The 18805-nt window shown below is 42.6% G+C and overlaps 1 protein-coding gene across 2 annotated transcripts in view; it reads right to left on the bottom strand.

Annotated features, from left to right (window-relative positions):
- The window catches only part of NUP153 (nucleoporin 153), a 68473-nt gene extending 58795 nt beyond the window's left edge, over positions 1-9678 (bottom strand). For both annotated transcript variants that reach the window (XM_008146084.3, XM_028152377.2), the window contains exon 1: positions 9503-9678. In XM_008146084.3, coding sequence (XP_008144306.2) covers positions 9503-9613 — 111 coding nt within the window. In that variant the 5' untranslated portion in view covers positions 9614-9678. The remainder of the gene's footprint in view (positions 1-9502) is intronic.
- Between the last annotated feature and the right edge of the window lie 9127 nt (positions 9679-18805).

Below are 18805 nucleotides of genomic sequence, written 5' to 3'. Positions count from 1 at the left end.
TATTCTAAAAAGGACATCAGTAATTCTAGAATTTAAAAATAATACATTTGCTTGGTGTAATAGTTTCACCTTAAGCAAATATTATTTTTATTGCTACACTAATAACCCTTCCTCAAAAAAAAGTGAAGCTATCCAAGAGCACAGGAAAATTGAACCATCCTCTGGAATGACAAATAACACAAAGCCAACTAAATAAAAGAGAAGCAGAAAAGTAACTAAAGCAAAATTAATGAAGGTCTTAGAAAAACCAACAAAATAAATGGTGCATTAAAATCTTAAAAATACTCCTTATAATTCTAAAGCAAAGTCTACACTAGATAATCATAACTAATGAAGTTGAATTCAAGGATAAAGGAGTGAATGTTTAAACTTGGGCTGGTAAACTGATTGGGTGTTTTCTCTCCAAGAACTAAGGGTTCTGCATGTGGCACAACACATTAAAAATGCCACTGAGATTTATAAAAAGCACTCAATTTGGGATCAGAAATAAATTCAATTCAATACAACACGCATCTTGACCTTTTGCACTCGGATGTCGAGTGTGACTCAACACGGTTAGCATTAGAATAAAGGAATCGGAGAAAAAAGCAAGCGAGTGCAAAGGGTTAAATATATTCAATGTATAAGGACTGTGAATATATTAGCTTTTCAAATTACATTTAACCTGAGTCAAAGGATTAATGAAAGAAGGGTGAGAAGGGGAAAGGCTCTTCCTCTTCTGCAATCCTGACTCAGAACTCATTTGTAATGAAAAAGGTATTTTTTTCAACTCTTTCCTTCACATGATCCTCTATTAAATAGTAGTATCCAGATTATAGAATATCCTTTCTCAAATAACTTCACTGGATCTCTAACTGTAAATATCAAATACAATCCATCTTCAGTTTTCAGGTTCTAGAGCTCCAGTCCACCAGAGCACACAGCTGTTCTGATTTCTGTCTGCTCTTTCAGATAACTTTATTTTGTAGAGGCCTGTAACTGACTTAGTTCTCTTCCAGGTTTCAGTGTACATTCCCCTTACCCACTGAACTCCCATGCCACCAGGCTCTCTTTTCCAAACTTTTTAAAAGTCTTATTTCATACTAGAGGCCCAGTGCACAGATTCGTGCTCAGGTGGGGTTCCTCAGCCTAGCCTGCGGGGATCGGGCCAAAACTGGCTCTCCAACATCCCCCGGGTGACACACCCTGGAATTGGGTTCCCTCCTCTCTTGTTCCAGGTGCATCACCCGAGAACCACAGCTGCCAAGTCACCGCAGCTCAGCAGCTCCTGTGTTGAGCGTCTGCCGCCTGGTGGTCAGTGCGCGTCACAGCTACCAGACGGACGGTCGCTTAGGCTTTTATATATATACTTGAGGCCTGGTTCGGTCCTTTGGCCTGGCCTGCGCCCTCTCACAATCCAGGACCCCTCGGGGGATGTCGGACTGCAGGTTTTGGCCCAATCCCCGCAGGCCAGGCCGAGGGACCCAACCAATGCACAAATCCATGCACTGGGCCTCTAGTATGCATATAAGATCTTTGGTTAATCTCTTCCCACCCTCCCTCCTATCCCCCTCCCCCCTGAGATTCATTGGTATGTTCCATGTTTCCATGCCTGTGCATTGAGTATCTGCCACCTGGTGGTCATTATGTGGCATAGCTACCAGTAGAACAGTCGGATGGTCGCTTAGGCTTTCATATCTACACTAATAAAAGAGAAATATGCAAATTGACCATACCTCTGCTACACCCACCAGCCAATCAGGAGTGGGTATGCAAATTAACCCAACAAAGATGGTGGCAGCTACAGAGCTGGAGTGAGCAGGAGGCTTGGGTTGCCCCCGGTGATGGAGGAAGCCAAGCTTCCCGCCCACCCGCCCTGGCCAGCCATGGACTCTGCTCAAGGCTACAAAGTTTCAATTATAGAAGATAAATAAATGCCAGATACTTGCTTCCAGCTGGCACTGGCCTAGGCTCAAGGAGGCACTAAAAAAGAAAAAGAAAAAGAAAAAGGAGGGGCTGGGAGCTTGGGTCACCGGTGGGTGTGGCCAGCCTGAAAACGGCCCTCAGCCCCTCACTCAGGCTGGCTAGACACCCCAGTGGGGACCCCCACCCTGAAGGGGGTGTGGCCACCCTGCAAACAGCCATCAGCCCCTCACCCAGGCTGGCCACACCCCCATGGCCCAATCCATGTGAACGTGCAGTCAAACATCCCTCGAGGGGTTCCAGATTGGAGAAGGTGCAGGCTGGGCTGAGGGACACCACCCCATCCCCCGTGCACGAATTTCGTGCACTGGGCCTCTAATATATATATGTGTGTGTGTGTGTGTGTGTGTGTGTGTGTGTGTGTGTGTGTGTATATATAGAGAGAGAGAGAGAGAGAGAGAGAAAGAAATAATCTGTCCAATCAGTGTTCCTCCTTGCTCTGTCCAAGCCCAAGTGAAGAACTAGAGCTAAGAACCCAAGACTTCACGACACTAATTATAAAAACACTAAATAACAAAGACATAGGTGCCATTCTAAAGTAATCAAGTATTTAAATTCTAATGCAGTTATAATGATCTGAATTTAACCTACCAATCTAAACCATTAATTGTTGTAAACTAGTCCAAATCATTCTAGCCACTTGAAATCCAAACTTTTCATTTGTCTTCTAAACTTCAAGAGATCAGGTCAAGCCGAAACCGGTTTGGCTCAGTGGATAGAGCGTCGGCCTGCGGACTAAAGGGTCCCAGGTTCGATTCCGGTCGGGGGCGTGTGCCTTGGTTGCGGGCACATCCCCAGTGGGAGGTGTGCGGGAGGCGCCTGATAGATGTTTCTCTCTCATCGATGTTTCTAACTCTCTATCCCTCTCCCTTCCTCTCTGTAAAAAATCAATAAAATATATTAAAAAAAAAAAAGAGATCAAGTCAAAAAAACATGAGCATAAAATTATTCTGGCTAAAAAGTTAAAAACTAAAATTGGCTACACATTTCCAATTCCTTCAAAACTCTGTCACTACTGCAGTAAAGAGAAACATGACCTGGCTTACTCTTATTTTTAGTTATCCATATTATAGAGGTGGTATTGAAAATTAACAGTAATCAAACAACGATAAGAAAAGGTATCCCTAAAAGGACCTTCAAGCCAGCAATATAGGAGACCCAATAAAAAGCTAATGCAGTTTAGTTTAATTCACTCACAGTTGCCTATAAGATATTGCCACTTTTCTTACACAATCTATAAGATTTTATTTCTTAAATCACACAATGAAAAAGGTAAGTGAAATCTAACAAACTGATAAACTGAAATATCTAGACAGAAAAGGCATTGTACTATCCTGTTTCTGACAGTAAACACAGTAAATTGTATCTGGCAGCAAAACTTTACTTGTATATGTGCTTCCCAAAACAGAAGAATCTTTTTAAAATATATTACAGCCATGATCATTACATCTTACCAATATGCTGTATCTAATGAAAACGTTTTAATTAGTGACGCTCTATCCACTGAGCCAAACCAGATCAAAGTGTTCATTTTACCTCAAACTAATAGATAACTGCCTCCTCAGGAGACTTTCCAGAAAATGGAGATAACATGTGGGCTTTATGGTCATTTATCTTATTAGAAAAATTAGTAAGTAAACTGATACAATATCACACATAAGAGCCTCTCATCACAACTGCTTGAAACAATTTAATATCTGAATTTATTTTCCTATACACTTAAATGACTGCCATTTCCTTTTTTTATTTTATTAATATATTTTATTGATTTTTTACAGAGAGGAGGGGAGAGGGATAGAGTTAGAAACATCGATGAGAGAGAAACATCGATCAGCTGCCTCCTGCACACACCTTACTGGGGATGTGCCCGAAACCAAGGTACATGCCCTTGACCGGAATCGAACCTGGGACCCCTCAGTCCGAAGGCCAATGCTCTATCCACTGAGCCAAACCAGTTAGGGCATGACTGGCATTTCTATAAGGAAAACATTTTAAAAGTACTTAAGAGAGTAGTAATAGTTAGTTCATGGTTTGGCCTCATCACTCAACAAACCAGTCCTTAAATCCAATATGAGCCTATAAAAGATTGACCTTGAGCACAAAGAAAAAAAAAAAACCTTTACAAATAGGCAGCAAAATTCAGAAACAATTAAAACATTTAAATCAAAAAGTTATGCCCTGGCTCGTGTACTCAGTGGTTAGAGCATCAGCCCTTGCATGGAAAGGTTGAGGATTCCATTCCCAGTTAGGGGCAAGTACCTGAGTTCAATCCAGGCCCCAGTGGTCAGTTGGGGTGAGTTTGGGAGGCAACTGATCCATGTGTCTCTCTCACATGGATCTTTCTTTCTCTCTCCTCCCTCCCCATTTCCTCCCTTTCACTCTCTCTAAATATCCTTGGGTGAGGGTTAACAAAAATAAATCAAATAGCCCTAGCCAGTTTGGCTCAGTGGATAGAGCGTTGGCCTTCAGACTGAAGTGTGCTAGGTTCGATTCTGGTCAAGGGCACAGACCTGGGTTGCGGGCTCAGTCCCCAGTACGGGGTGTGCAGGAGGCAGCCAATCGATGATTTTCTCTCATCATTGATGTTTCTATCTCTTCTTTCCCTCTCCCTTCCTCTGAAATCAATAAAGATATATTTTTTAAATAAAATAAAATAAACCAAAAGGTTCTATTTAATCACAACAATTTCAAATGAGTCCTTACTTTATATGCCAAGTTCTGGTCAAAGAGCTTTACTTATCTCATTTAACCCTCACAACAATTTCCACTTTATAGACGAGTAAATTAAGCACAAAGAACTTAAATAACTTGTATTTATGTACAAGTTTATTCCAAGTCCTAACAGAACATGGACCCAACCCAAATGCTCTGACTCCATTATAGCACTTTTCCCTGATCAACTGTTTCCATTTCTATTATTTCCCTGAATAGAGAATTAAGTATCTGGGATAAAGAAAATAAAGATAAAATCAAAATCAAAATTACTTAGTAACTTCAGGAATGAGTTAGGTATTCAATCTCTAAATATCCCTCCTTTTCACCCTAGCCAGTTTGGCTCAGTGGATAGAGCGACAGCCTGCAGACCAAATGGTCCCAGGTTCAATTCCGCTCAAGGGCATGTACCGTGGTTGTACGTTCCTCCTCTGCCAGGGCCCCGGTCTGCGTTCATACAGGAGGCAACCAATCTATGTATTTCTCTCACATCATTATTTCTGTCTTCCCTCTCTCTTCCACTCTCTCTAAAAATCAATGGTAAAATATCCTCAGGTGAGGATTTAAAAAAGTAATAAATAATAAATAAATAAATATCCCTCCTTTTCAAAACTAAGAACATGCTTTAGCCTACAGATACCAAGCAGAACATACTTATTTGGAACAAAGTATCATGTGGAAGGTACCAAAACAAACCAACAAATACATCCTAATATATAAAAAGCCAGGGGGTGCCACGACCAAAACAACCGGACTGACGACCAAACAGCAGGCTGTGTGGGGTGACCAAGCCGGCAGGGGGGTTAGTAAAGGACCACCAAACGACTGAACAGCAGGCTGCGTGCGGCGACAAGGCCAGCAGGGGGGCAGTGAGGGGCAACCAGGCCGGCAGGGGTGAGGGGGGCAGTTAGGGGTGACCAGGCTGGCAGAGGGGGGCAGTTGGGGGCGACCAGACTGGCAAGGGGGGCAGTTGAGGAAGACCAGACCGGCAGGGGGGCGGGGCAGTAAGGGGCGACCAGGCCAGCAGAGGGGGGAAGTTGGGGGCGATCAGACTGGCAGAGGGGGGCAGTTGGAGGCGACCAGACTGGCAGAGGGGGGCAGTTGGGGGCAACCAGGTCAGCAGGGGAGGGGGGGCAGTAAGGGGCAACCAGGCCGGTGGGGGGGGGGGCAGTTAGGGGCGACCAGGACAACAGAGGGGGGCAGTTGGGAGCGACCAGGCCAGCAGGGGGGACAGTAAGGCGTGACCAGGCTGCCGGGGGAGTAGGGCAGTTAGGGGCAACCAGGCTGGAATGGGGGCAGTTGGGGGCAACCAGGCCGGCAGGGGAAAGCAGTTGGGGGTGACCAAGCTGGCAGGGGGGGCAGTTGGGGGTGACCAAGCTGGCAGGGGGGGCAGTTAGGGGAAATCAGGCAGGTGAGCAGTTAGAAGCCAGTGGTCCCGGATTGGAGAGGGTGCAGGCTGGGCTGAGGGGACGCCCCCGACCCATGCACGAATTTTGTGCACCAGGCCCCTAGTTATCATATAAAGCCGGGTTAGGCAAACTATGGTCTGTAGGCCAAATTCAGCTCTTGGTCTGTTTTTATACAGTCCCCAGGCTAAGAATGGTATTTACATTTTTAAAGAGTTATAAAAAAACAAAACAAATAACTTGCAGCAACAAACCTAAAATACTATCTAGTTCTTTACAGAAAGTTTGCCCAGACTCCTGATCAAAGCTACTTAAAGGGGTTTCCTCCCCCTCTTTCTGAAATAGCTAAATGCACGAAGTGACTTGTTAGACAAACACCACATATCCTCCTATATAATAAAAGCGTAGTACGCAAAATTGGAGTTCGTCAGGGAGTTCGACCAGGGGGCGGGGCCGGCCGGGGGAAGGGAGGGAGTACCTGGCCAGCAGCCATTAAGTTCCTACCAGTGCACTTTCGTGCACTGGGCCTCTAGTAGGAAGATACAATAAGTGGATTGATTCCCTTAGCTACAAACCAGAAGACAAAACCTCTGAAGCACACCCCCCAAAAGGGCAAAAATAAGTAGTTCCCTCTCACCAGGAGGTGGCAGTAGATTCTTCCAGAGGCAAGGTTCTGGTTTGCCAATGGGCTTAAGAGTTTTGTGGTGGTTATTAAGAAAAGCAGCTTGACCTTCCAGAGCTCACTTTCTGGACCTGACAATCTGCATAAAAAGGAAATTGGAAAGGAGACTGAACAGGTGACAAGAACTAACCATATCCTCTTTAGTGACCTGTTCACTCCCAACTAGAAAAATGACACCATTTCCTAAATGCATATGGGCTAAAAATTAGGGAGTAGGCCGAGAAGGCGAGTGAAAATGATCAACTTACATTATTCGAGGGATGTTCTTCATTTATGATTCTACAATTCTTACTACACTTCAGTTAGTTAAGTAAGACAATGGATTTCTGTCTCCACAACTTCAAGCAAGACGGCATTTTAAAGAGAAGTTAAAAATAAAAATGCAAGCTTTAGATATATTTCAGCAGAGTTAACCCAGAAAAGTCAAAACAGGAAATTACAAGTCAGTTGAACACATGCAAAAGTCCCAGGTACTGCGTGACTGCACAAGCCAGTTGGCCTGACAGGCAATGGCAAACATCCATTAACTAGCAGTGCCAGAGCTCTCATTCTTAGTCCAACCCTCTACTATGTAACCAAAAATGTCATTTTTGCTCGAAACCCTTGGACACTTAATCAAATAACATTAGTATAAAACATGCCATGTCATGAAGTTGCTTGGTGCTCATGATGACTCAGCAGCTGCTGCAAAACACAGAGGTGACAGCCTAGGATAGTAGACAGCAAGTCCATAAAAGTTCCAGTAAGGAGTAAACAAACACCTTATTTTATTATTTTGGATATTCCTGGAGACTTTTCTTTGGTAGTTTTGGACAATATTAAGTAACACCTACAATGTTGATCAACAAATCCCCAAACATCTTTAATACCAATTCAAAAGCTAAAAATGTATTTTCTTTTTCAATTAAATGGCTGAGGCAAGAAGCTAAAAGTATTTTAGATTGGGAAATGATAAGTAATCAAGCTCTAAAACAAACTACACAACCTAAAATTATATCAGCTCTAAGACAGATTGGATGATAGGTGTTATGCTGTTAAGGCATCATTTATCCAAATTTAGACTTTAATCTATGTACATTTAAAAATAAGCTATGATTATAACTTTTGCCACCTGGAATATATATTAGCTCCTTTTTAAACTCTGCAGACAATGATCTGTATTTAAAACATTTCATTTTTTATGTACTAACTTTCTTTTAAGGAGATCTAAGAAAGTACTCAGAGACATTTATTCTTCAGGGGAAACAGAAAGCATGTGTCTAACTTCCATTCTACAAAAGGATTAGGTTAAATGGCCAGGCTTGTGACCTGAATTCTAATCTTAAATCTGCCTGCATGTACCCCTGTTCTCACAAAGAAATCTGAATACCAAACACTTTCTTTATATATCTGGGGAAAAACTGGTGGGAATAATACTAATGCTTAGACTTATAACCATTAGTAGAAAACTACCGAATATTATAAACCACAATTTTTGCTATTAAAAATTTCCTTCAAGCCTTTACTTTTAAAATTGTTTTTTAATGATACAATTTAACACCACCAGCAAACATTAAAGTGTTCAATATTCATCATCACCCAGCATAAAGCAATCTAGGAAGTCTACCTTTAAGAGTATGCAACAAGTTATCAGACTCTTCTGATATATTTTTGTTTTTCAACAAGTTTAAAACACACACTTCCCACCTTGGTATCACTGAGTTTTATAAATGATTTTTACTAAAATAAGTTAGCATTTTCCTACTCAATCCCCATAACAAACAAGTAACATTTAAAAATGAAATTTTCTCAGAATCAAATACCTCATTTACAATTAGGATACATTCCTTTTCATAATTTCAAACACCCCAGAGCACACAAGGTGGTTAAATAATATAACACCACTAACATTCCTGAATGTCAAAAGTTCTGGAATACACCCTGTAATATTAAAATATTTTGTGCATGAGATCAGAAGTGGCATCCTGGTCAACTACGCATAATGGCCAATTTTAACTCCAAAATAATAGGGGGTGGGGAACAGATGGGGTCGGGGACAGATAGGGGGAGGGAAGAAACCTCACCGCAGATAAAAGACGTTAAGGGTAGAGAGGGACTTTCAAAGTGCCCCAGTGCCAAGGTAACTGTATCCCGGTTAAGAAAAAAAAAAAAAATCCAAACCAATGCTCTTAGATTGGGGAGGGTACAAGCGCAGGGGAGAGAAAGAACTCATTACTAGGTTGAGTCTAGGTTAGCCCACTTTCTGAGTAACGGCGCCCCCGCAAGTCCCCAGCTCCCCGGAGACAAATGTCCTCGGGGCAGCTCCCTCCCCACAAACACTGAGACGCAGGAGACGAGAAAACAACTCGCGTAGGGGCCTCCAGCCACATCTTCTTCCTTTCTCCCTCGAGAGGACGTGAGTAATACCCTCCAACTCCCGTCCCCGCCAAAACCGAAAGAAGCGCGCACCCCGTAGGCCTAGAATTTCTGTTCCCGCCATGCGCCGGCTGGGGAAGCCCCTGCCCCGAAGGGTTGGGAAGAGGCGGCCCTGACCACACGTGTGCGCGGCAAGGTTCGGCCCGTCTCAGCCCACTTCCCGTCGCTGCCCCAGCGGCCTGAGCTGCCGCTGCCGCTGCCTCGCCCGGGCCTTTCCTCGGGCCCTCCGGTCCTCCCCACGTGGGGCGCCGGGGCCCCTCACCGCCTGTTCCCTCCGGCCAAGTTTCCGACCCGCAAAACCACTAGGGAGTCGGGAGTCCCGTACCTGGTGCTTGGGTCGCCCCTGCTGGTAAGGCTTAATTGGCCCCTGGTGGCAACGCCGCGTCCGGATCTTGCCGCCGCCGCCCCCTCCTATTCCTCCGGCTTCTGAGGCCATGGCGGAGCCTCCGCTGCTTCCCGCTCCGGGGCGGGTAAGGGGGCGGGAGAGGCAGAGGCGGCCGCCTTAGAGCCTCCCCCCGCCCACCCCCAGCCCACAAGTCCGTCCCCGCGGCCCACACTGGAGGGTACAGGCACACCAGGAAACGCGAGGCGGCGAGCAGAGTGGAGAGAAAATGAGCGCGGGCAGCAGGGAAGGCGGCGGCGGCGACAGAGGCCGAGTAGCTGGCTCCGGTCCGGTAGGCACTCGCAGGCCCCCTCCTCTGTATGTGTCACGGTCTCTATGGAGATCCCCCGCAGAGGACGGGGCGAGCGGCTCTACGGGCCGCTTAGGCCTAACTCGACCGCCGGCTGATGGGGATTCTTCTTCCGCCGCCCTAGCCGTGGCTGCCGCAGTTGAAGCCTCCGGCGCCGCCCGCCTACCACTCCCCTTTGCGCACAGCGCCCGCCCCGGCGTCGCCGTCCCTGCAGTCGCCGCCGTTGTTGCGCCTATTTAGCTGCTGCTAACCACGCCGCCGCGGTCGCGAGCCAGGACCCCGTCACCGTCAGCGCCCGACGCATTTGCATCATCACGCTGCGACTGGATGATTGGCGAGAAAGAAGGAAGGGCTGGTCAAGCCCGCGCTCTCTGGCGCGCGGCACGCTGGGAAACGTAGTTTAGCGGGGAAAACCGACCTCTGAGGGGATGGGGGAAGATGCGGAAGGAGACCTGCGGAGCACTGCAGAAGCACAAAGCCAGTAGCTTCAATCCTTTTACTACTCTTAGCTGTAAACTGGGACTTTGAAAAAGGCATTTAACCTCTTTCCCACTCTACTTCTCCCCATTGGTAAAGCGGGCAGAAAGAAGTAAGCACTTAGTAAAATCAGACAGCAACTAATAAAATCTGATAAAAACTGGTTGAAAAACAATATTCATGGTATTTAAGCTTAAACCAGAATTAGGAAATATATGCAGTTTCATTAATATTCCACTAAACATACAAGGGGGCCTGGACGGTGGTGCTCAGTAGGTAAGAGTGTCGTCCCCCGCACCGAAGGGTAGCGGGTTTGTTTCCTAGTCTGGGGCACGTAACTGGGTTTCAGGTTCTATCCATGCCCGGTGGGGGGGAGGCAACCAATCTATGTTAATGTGCTTTCTTCTTCTTCTTCTCCCTTCTTCCTCCTCCCTTCTTCCTCCTCTTCCTCTTCCTCTTCCTCTCCCTCTCCTCCTCCTCCTCTTCCTCTCCCTCTCCTCCTCCTCCTCCTCCTCCTCCTCCTCCTCCTCCTCCTCCTCCTCCTTCTTCTCATCCTTCTCCTTCAATTCTTCTTCCTCTTCTTCTTCCTCTTCCTCTTCCTCTTCTTCTTCCTCTTCCTCTTCCTCTTCCTCTTCCTCCTCTTCTTCTTCTTCTTCTTCTTCTAATTCTTCTCCTCCTCCTCCTCCTCCTCCTTCTTCTTCCTCTCTCTCTCCCCTATTCCCTCCCTCCCTCCCTCCCTCCCTTCCTTCATCCTAGTCTCTAAAAATCAATGGAAAAAATATCCTTGGGTGAGGATTAAAATAATAATAATAATAATAATAATAATAATAATGGCTTTGTTGTCTAACATACAAGGGCTGGAATTCTGATTCTGCCACTCTATAGCTTGATCTTGGATAAATCAAAACCTGAGCCTTGGCTTCCTGCTCCATGAAATGGGAACTTTAAAATACACCTTATGGAGCTGTTGTGATCATCTATGCAATGCACTTAGTATATTTCCTGGTATACAAGAAATGCAATAAATGGTTACAATTACTAGCTGCACAGTCAACTCACATTAGAGGTAAGTGGTATATTATCAGTAAAAAAAGTATACATATATTAACAACAAATACAAGGCATTGTATTTAGGAAAGTGAATAAGTGAGCTAGGCTCAAACAATCTACAAAATATAGGGATTTTAGGAGTTGAGGGTTAGAAAGGTCTTGGTGACCCTGTGGCTCAGCCCTCATTCATGGTCAAAACCAGTCTAAAGAATTCAGATAGCCCTACAAGTGTGGCTCAGTGGTCAGAGGTTCAACCAATGAACCAGAAGGCCACCTTCAATGTGCAGGAGGCAGCTAATCAATGCTTCTCTCTCATCATTAATGTTTCTATCTCTCTCTCCCTTCCTCTCTGAAATCAATAAAAAAATATTTTTTTAAAAAAAGAACTCAAATGGCATGTTTAATTGAATTGGGCAGTCAAAGCCAGGATATAACCCAACTTTTCTATAAGATTTGAGATCAATAACCAACTAATTAGGGAGAAAAAAAATCTGTGAAAAAACATAGGCTTAATATCCCATTTGAGATAATTAACTTTAAAGCTTATAAATAGACTTAATTTCAAATCTATGTAGCCTTGGGAAAGTTATTGATCCTCTTCCTAAGCTTCAGTTTCTTCATCTGTAAATCAAAAGGGTGGTTCTAATTATAGGATAACTATAAATATAGCTCATAATAATTGATTAGATTAAAAAAGCATCTAGTATCATCCAGATATCAGATACAAATAATGAACTCCAAGACTTTTATACATCTCCGCCACCAAACTGAACAATTTAAATCAGTATATAAATCATATGCCAAATTGTGAAACCAAACTTGCAGTACCTTGGTATTTATAATACCTTTCAGCTCCTAAGGAATTATGCTGTATGAGGCATAGGTTTGCAGAGCAAACAGCTTTCAGTGGCACTTCTGACCAAAACTACCAAGACTAAAAAAAGTTATCAAATGTGCTAGACAACATTAATCTACTTCCTCTTCTGCTTCTTGTCCTAGCTTCCCCCCCACCTCCACCACTTACTCCCCCTCTAGACTCTCTAGGTATGCAAGCTCTTCCTCCTGAAGCACCTCATCCTTCTTAATTACAATTGTTTATCTTGCACAATTGTTAGCTAGTTATTTGATAAGCCAAGTAAAGTAATTTCTATTTAGTTTACTCACAGGAAAGATCTGTTGCCTGAATCTTTAACTAGGCTACCTATACACTGAGTGGCCAGATTATGATCTCTGAATGCACAATAATCTGGCCACTCAGTGTATATCCTATATAATAAAAGGCTAATATGCAAATTGTCCCCTCGACCAGGAGTTCGACCAGCAGGCAGGGCAGCCAACCGCCCATGTCCCCTCCCCCTGGCCAGGCTAGATGGACCCCACCCATGCACAAATTCATGCACTGGGCCTCTAATATATATATATACTGAGTGGCCAGATTATTATGCGTTCAGAGATCATAATAATCTGGCCACTCAGTATATAGGAGATTGAACTGTAGCAAATCCCATTTTCCCTTTCAGCGCCCTACCAGACTGACTGGGACTCAAAAATAATTTCTTTCTTGGAGGCTATGAATTGATGTGTGGGACAGACTTCATCTCTAAGCTTTAAAAGGAAGAGACATGGATGCCGAAACCGGTTTGGCTCAGTGGATAGAGCGTCGGTCTGCAGACTGAAAGGTCCCGGGTTCGATTCTGGTCAAGGGCATGTACATTGGTTGCGGGCACATCCCCGGTGGCGGGTGTGCAGGAGGCAGCTGGTCGATGTTTCTCTCTCATCAGATGTTTCTAGCTCTCTATCCCTCTCCCTTCCTCTCTGTGAAAAATCAATAAAATATATTTTTAAAAAAAGACATTTCCATGTCTCTTGGAAAAGAGCTGGGTCGAACAAGACAAAACTTCAGAATAGAAAATTAATAGGATTTTTGGAAATGTGGAAAAATCTACAACCCCCTTTAGCTTTGATTTCAATTATTTAATACACTGTGTGGTTTTTTCTTTGAAGTAAAATAATTGTTGAGGGAACAATAATATATTAGTCCCACATTAATGTGATTGAATTATTGAAAACTATCAGGCTTGCCAGCAGAGAAGTAATGAGGCAAGAAGAAATCTGCATTCAAAACTACCCACTGCTTAACCCTACCCTTAAATATTAGTAGCATTTAGCCTCAGTAGGAGACGAGGTAACTTCTTGTGCATAGTTTGGGATTCTAAAATAACAATGTTTCTGTGCATTTAGTTTAGAGTTACAAATCATCAAACCTAGAGTTCCTCACACATTTTTTTGGTACAAAACTCATTCTTCAGTTAGGAATTAGTAGTAGTAGAATGGGTTATAATAAGTTATATATAACCCATATATAACCCTGCATTCAAACATACAAATAATTATTGAACATTTCTCTAAAAGATACTATATATAAATTGGAAAAAATATCAAATGGCATGGAACAATAATAGGAATTCTTGAAATCCTTCCAGCCATATTAAGAGGTAATAGTTGGGGGGGGGGGGAGGGGTTGTTTGTTTGTTTTTTTAGGAAGGGAATATTCACTACTTATAACTAAGCAATTTCTATAAGTGATGAAATGTAATCCCTAGAAACCCTATGAGATTCTGTAATTCACAGAATTGGAAGCTACCACTTGTAAATTTTATATTATAAGCTAGTATTCTTATTCATCCTTTCCTTTTTATTATTTATCTCTATTCCCATCAGTGTTTAGGCCTAGACAAAATTGAAATGGCTCTGAGAAATGATCTTATGTTTTGGATTGCTTCATTTAGGGTATTTTAATGGAAACTCATTTATTCTCTACTAGTTTTTAAACTCAAAGAAGATAAGAAATTTTCTCACTGCAATATCTTGAACACATAAAACACTGTTAACAGATAGCAGTTGCTCTATACATACTATAGCTCATTTCTTCAATATCCAATTGCTATCAAGGTCAAGTGCTTTCATGTTATTATCCTATATAATAAAAGTCTAATATGCTAAGTGTCCGGTCCTACAGTAGGCCATTCAACCAATCAAAGTGTAATATGCTAATGATATGCTAAGGCTGCTCAACCACTAGCTATGATGTGCACTGACCACCAGGGGGCAGACACTCTGACCAGTAGGTTAGCTTGCTGCTGGCATCTGGCCAATTGGGACTGAGCGAGATGGGCTGGACACACCCTGGAGCCCTCCTGTGGTCCCTCCCCAGCTGGTCAACGTCCTGCGTTCCTCCCTGGCCCTGATCGTGCACTGGTGGGGTCCCTCCACCTGGCTTGCGCCCTCTTGTAATCCGGGACCCCTCAGGGGATGTCAGAGAGCTGGTTTCGGCCTGATCCTGTAGGCCAGGCCGAGGGACCCCACTGGTGCACAAATTCATGCACCATGCCTCTAGTAATAAATAATATAATGAGGACTACAGCTAAACTTCTTTATATTACCTTTCCTAAATTACATGTATTTGTTTTCTATACTGCATAACAAATTAATGTTTCTTTAATTCATTTATTCATAATTTGTTCATGAGTGTCATGAACAAATCCCTATAATAATGTTATATAGAGGTTGTCACACAAGCCTCACAAATCTGAGGGGAATTATTATCCTCATTTTACAAATGAGGGAACCATACATTTGAGGGACACTGAGAAAAAAAGTAATTTTAAAAAGAATGATAGACTAAGTAGTTGAAATGATTTCTCCTCCTCCTTACTCCAAAAGTCCATGCTCTTGCTTTGCCACCACTAAGCTGTTTTTGTAGCCAATTTAGGAACTTGCCTACCACTCAAAACATTTTTTCTTTGAAAAGATCTTTTTCTAGCTCAATGGAAAACTCCCTACTTTAGAAACCTCTTTCTCTCTGATTACCTCTACATTGACTAATATGTTTAGATTCTGATCTATCATCTATAATAATAAAAGGGTAATATGCTAATTAGCATGGTCATCTTCCAGCTGTCATGCTGGACGTCCTTCCTGACAAAGCCAGGGGAAGCCAGCCCGGGTCCCGGGTGCCTGCGGGCGGTCGGAGGAGGGAAGCCCGGGTCCTGGGTCCCGGGTGCCGGAGGGAAGGAAGGCCTCTAGTATTGCATAATGAAAATGGACATTGCCAACTGTATGATGTGCTGGCTATTAGAAAGACCAGACTCAAAGAGCGGGCTTTGGATCACTGGGAAGGCAAGGACCATGGCATGGGGAGATGAGGTTGTAGTGTAAGATGGGAGTGAAGAGTACATGAGCAGGGATATTTGAGTATAAGGGGTATTGTACATTAGAACTCCAAGTCAGAGAGAAGCCACGTTACTAATATCAATAGAATTCTACATATACCATAGAAACAAAAGAATATGGTGAAGGATAAAGAGAAAAAACAGCTTTTCATATTCAAAGTGCCAGCTCATGACACACAGCACAGAAGGACAGGAATTCTTTCTTAATAACCATAACAAAGATTGGCCCAACTTCACTTTTCTTAAACCAGAGCCCAGTTTTTTCAGCCAAACAAATGGTGTACTGGGAGAGATCTCAATTTATGAAAAGCCTATTACTGCTAAGGAACAAAACCTTATTGCCCCCCATAAAATACAGTAACCATTTGCCAATTATAAATTAGCAAATAGAGAGGCTGATGATCTTTCTCTAATTAACAAATAAAATTTAGTCTAAGCCCATCCTGGGTTAAATAACAGCTTTTATATATTCTTCAAAGATAAGACAATTCTGGCAAAAGCAGTATTTAGAGGTGACAATTGCAGTAAGTTAGAAAATTATGTATTTTATCCTACCAACATAAAATGAGGTATCTGCTATGATGCTTATTGAAACAAATTATTATTTTATTGAGAGTAGTTTTATAAAGATTTCCATGTTCTTCCACACACCTTTTTCATATGACTGTTATTACCAAACATTTAATTAGATAGGAATATAAGGTGAAATGAGTGGGTTTTTTTTTTTAAATCATTATATTACACACTTCAATCTTAACTGGAAAAATGCAAATTGGGGTTGAGATTCTAGAAAGTTATTGGGTTTTTTTTGTCTGTTTGTATTTTAGAGGAAGTGGGGCCATAGCATTGAGAAGATATTTAAAGATGTACATCATCACACCCTAACCGGTTTGGCTCAGTGGATAGAGCGTTGGCCTGCAGACTGAAGGGTCCCAGGTTCGATTCCGGTCAAGGGCATGTACCTTGGTTGCGGGCACATCCCCAGTGGGGCGTGTGCAGGAGGCAGGAGGCAGCTGATCGATGTTTCTCTCTCATCGATGTTTCTGACTCTCTATCCCTCTCCCTTCCTCTCTGTAAAAAAATCAATAAAAATATATATTTTTTTAAAAAGGCGGACGGACTTGGCGGACAGGAGGCATACTTCAGGGCCATGCTTAGCAGGGAGTGGGTCTGTTTAGAAAAAAAAAGAAAGAAAGAAAAAAAAATGTTTCAACTCTCTATTCCCTCTCCCCTCCTCTCTGTAAAAAATCAATAAAATATATTTTAAAAATAAAGATGTACATCACTATACTCTCATTAACTTACTATGTTCTCTGTCTTTTGGAAATAAAGTAATACTTAAGACTAAAAAAATTAACTAATATCAAATTTTGACTATCTACATATATTACTTAATTTCAAGATGCCATATAAGATTTTTCCTCTTCCTGACTACTTATGTCAATGCATACTAACCTTTGTCTTATATGATTATGTACATTCCATTATAGTTCTAGGCATATTTTAAACTCATCAATTCTAAATGGAAATTCAGTTTCATTGGATGAAATAATAACCAAATTCAAGAAGACCAGTCTCAGCCAAACATTAAGATAGTTAACAAAGTCCTGATCAGTTCAGTTGGTTAGAGTGCTTTCCCTATACACCAAGGTTGCAGGTTTGATCCCCAGTCCAGGGCACATACAAGAAGCATCAACCAATGAATGCATAAATAAGTAGAACAACAAATTGATCTCTCTCTCTCTCTCCCCCTCTCCCTCTCTTTAAAATCAATAAATAAAAAATTTTAATAAAAGATTGTTAATGAATCAACTAGGATTAAACATGTTGTCCTATAGGGATCAAGGCTAAAGGAGGATGGGATCAAGGCCAAAGCACTCACATAATTTATATATATATATATAAAAGGCTAATATGCTAAATGTCTGACTGTCCAGCTGGTCGCTATGACGCACACTGACCACCAGGGGCAGACACTCAACACAGGAGCTTCCATGACACACACAGAGAAACGGCACCGCGGATCTGGCGCCCACAAAGCAACATTCAGCTTCCCCTAAGTGGGACATAGGCCCTGCCACCACCCTGGAACAACAGCCCACCAAATCACAGCTGGTGCTTCCCAGAGCCCATGGCGCAAAATGCAGCCCACACCCCAGCCCAGCCCAGAAACGGTCGCTGTGGGCACCAGCTAATGACATCACGTAGCAACACTGGTTTCCTCTCCCTAACAACTAGCCTCCTTGCAGTTTCTTCAGCCCAGGAACACGACTTGCTTTATAGCCAGATGGAAACATTTTACACCGTGACCAAATGTCTGTGAAGCATTTTCCCATGCCTCATCTCATTTGATCCTCACTGAAGTCCTAGAGTAGGTAGATAGGAGACTCAGTGGAATCCTATTTTCTTTTCATTAGCTGGAAAACAGAGATTTAGAAACTTGACCCAACTGAAAATGACTTCAGGTTTTCTCACTGCACAGAATATAGTCAAACACTGCTACAGTTAAATATTTTACCCTTTGTTCTCCCTGCATGATCTACAATAATAATCTGCTTCATGTTTATATTTACTACTGTGTTGAGGATAATTACCTGAAAGAGAAGTTGGAGTGGTTCACTGGGCTGGAAAAAGTTTAGCTAATTCAGAAAGTAGGTCTAATTAAGCAAGTTTATCTATACATATAAAGCGCTCACTGGCACCAATCGCACACGTGTGTTTCCATCTGTCATTGTCTATCGTGAATTTGGTTGACACTTCTATTATAGAGAAAGTGCAAATAGCAATATTAAAATATTTCTTCTAATTAATTTCCTTTCAATGTGCACAAATTCATGCACGGGGCCTATAGTAATTTATAAGATAGAAAAGCAAGCAGGAACTCTAAGAAGGCATATTCTTAGTAGTGGGTTAGTATCTAATACCTAAATGCTAGATGAGAAGTCAGGCAACTTGGAGTAAAATCTGTAGACTTCACTTCCCTAAACTGTAAGGACAGGAATGAGAGCAGCTTTGTACTTGGCAAATCATAAAAACAATTACTAGATTACCTACTTCTAATAGCTTGATCTCTTAAATAGGTGCTATGAAGTCAAGACAATATTCAGATACATTATTTTTTACAAAAATCACTTCTGAGGAAAAATTAATAATAATGGATTATTTAGTCTAAAAAAT

The sequence above is a fragment of the Eptesicus fuscus genome, chromosome 9, assembly GCF_027574615.1.
Source record: "Eptesicus fuscus isolate TK198812 chromosome 9, DD_ASM_mEF_20220401, whole genome shotgun sequence".
Lineage (NCBI taxonomy): Eukaryota > Metazoa > Chordata > Mammalia > Chiroptera > Vespertilionidae > Eptesicus > Eptesicus fuscus.
The sequence above is the reverse complement of the archived record's forward strand: the minus strand, read 5'-3'. Positions and strand labels throughout refer to the sequence as shown.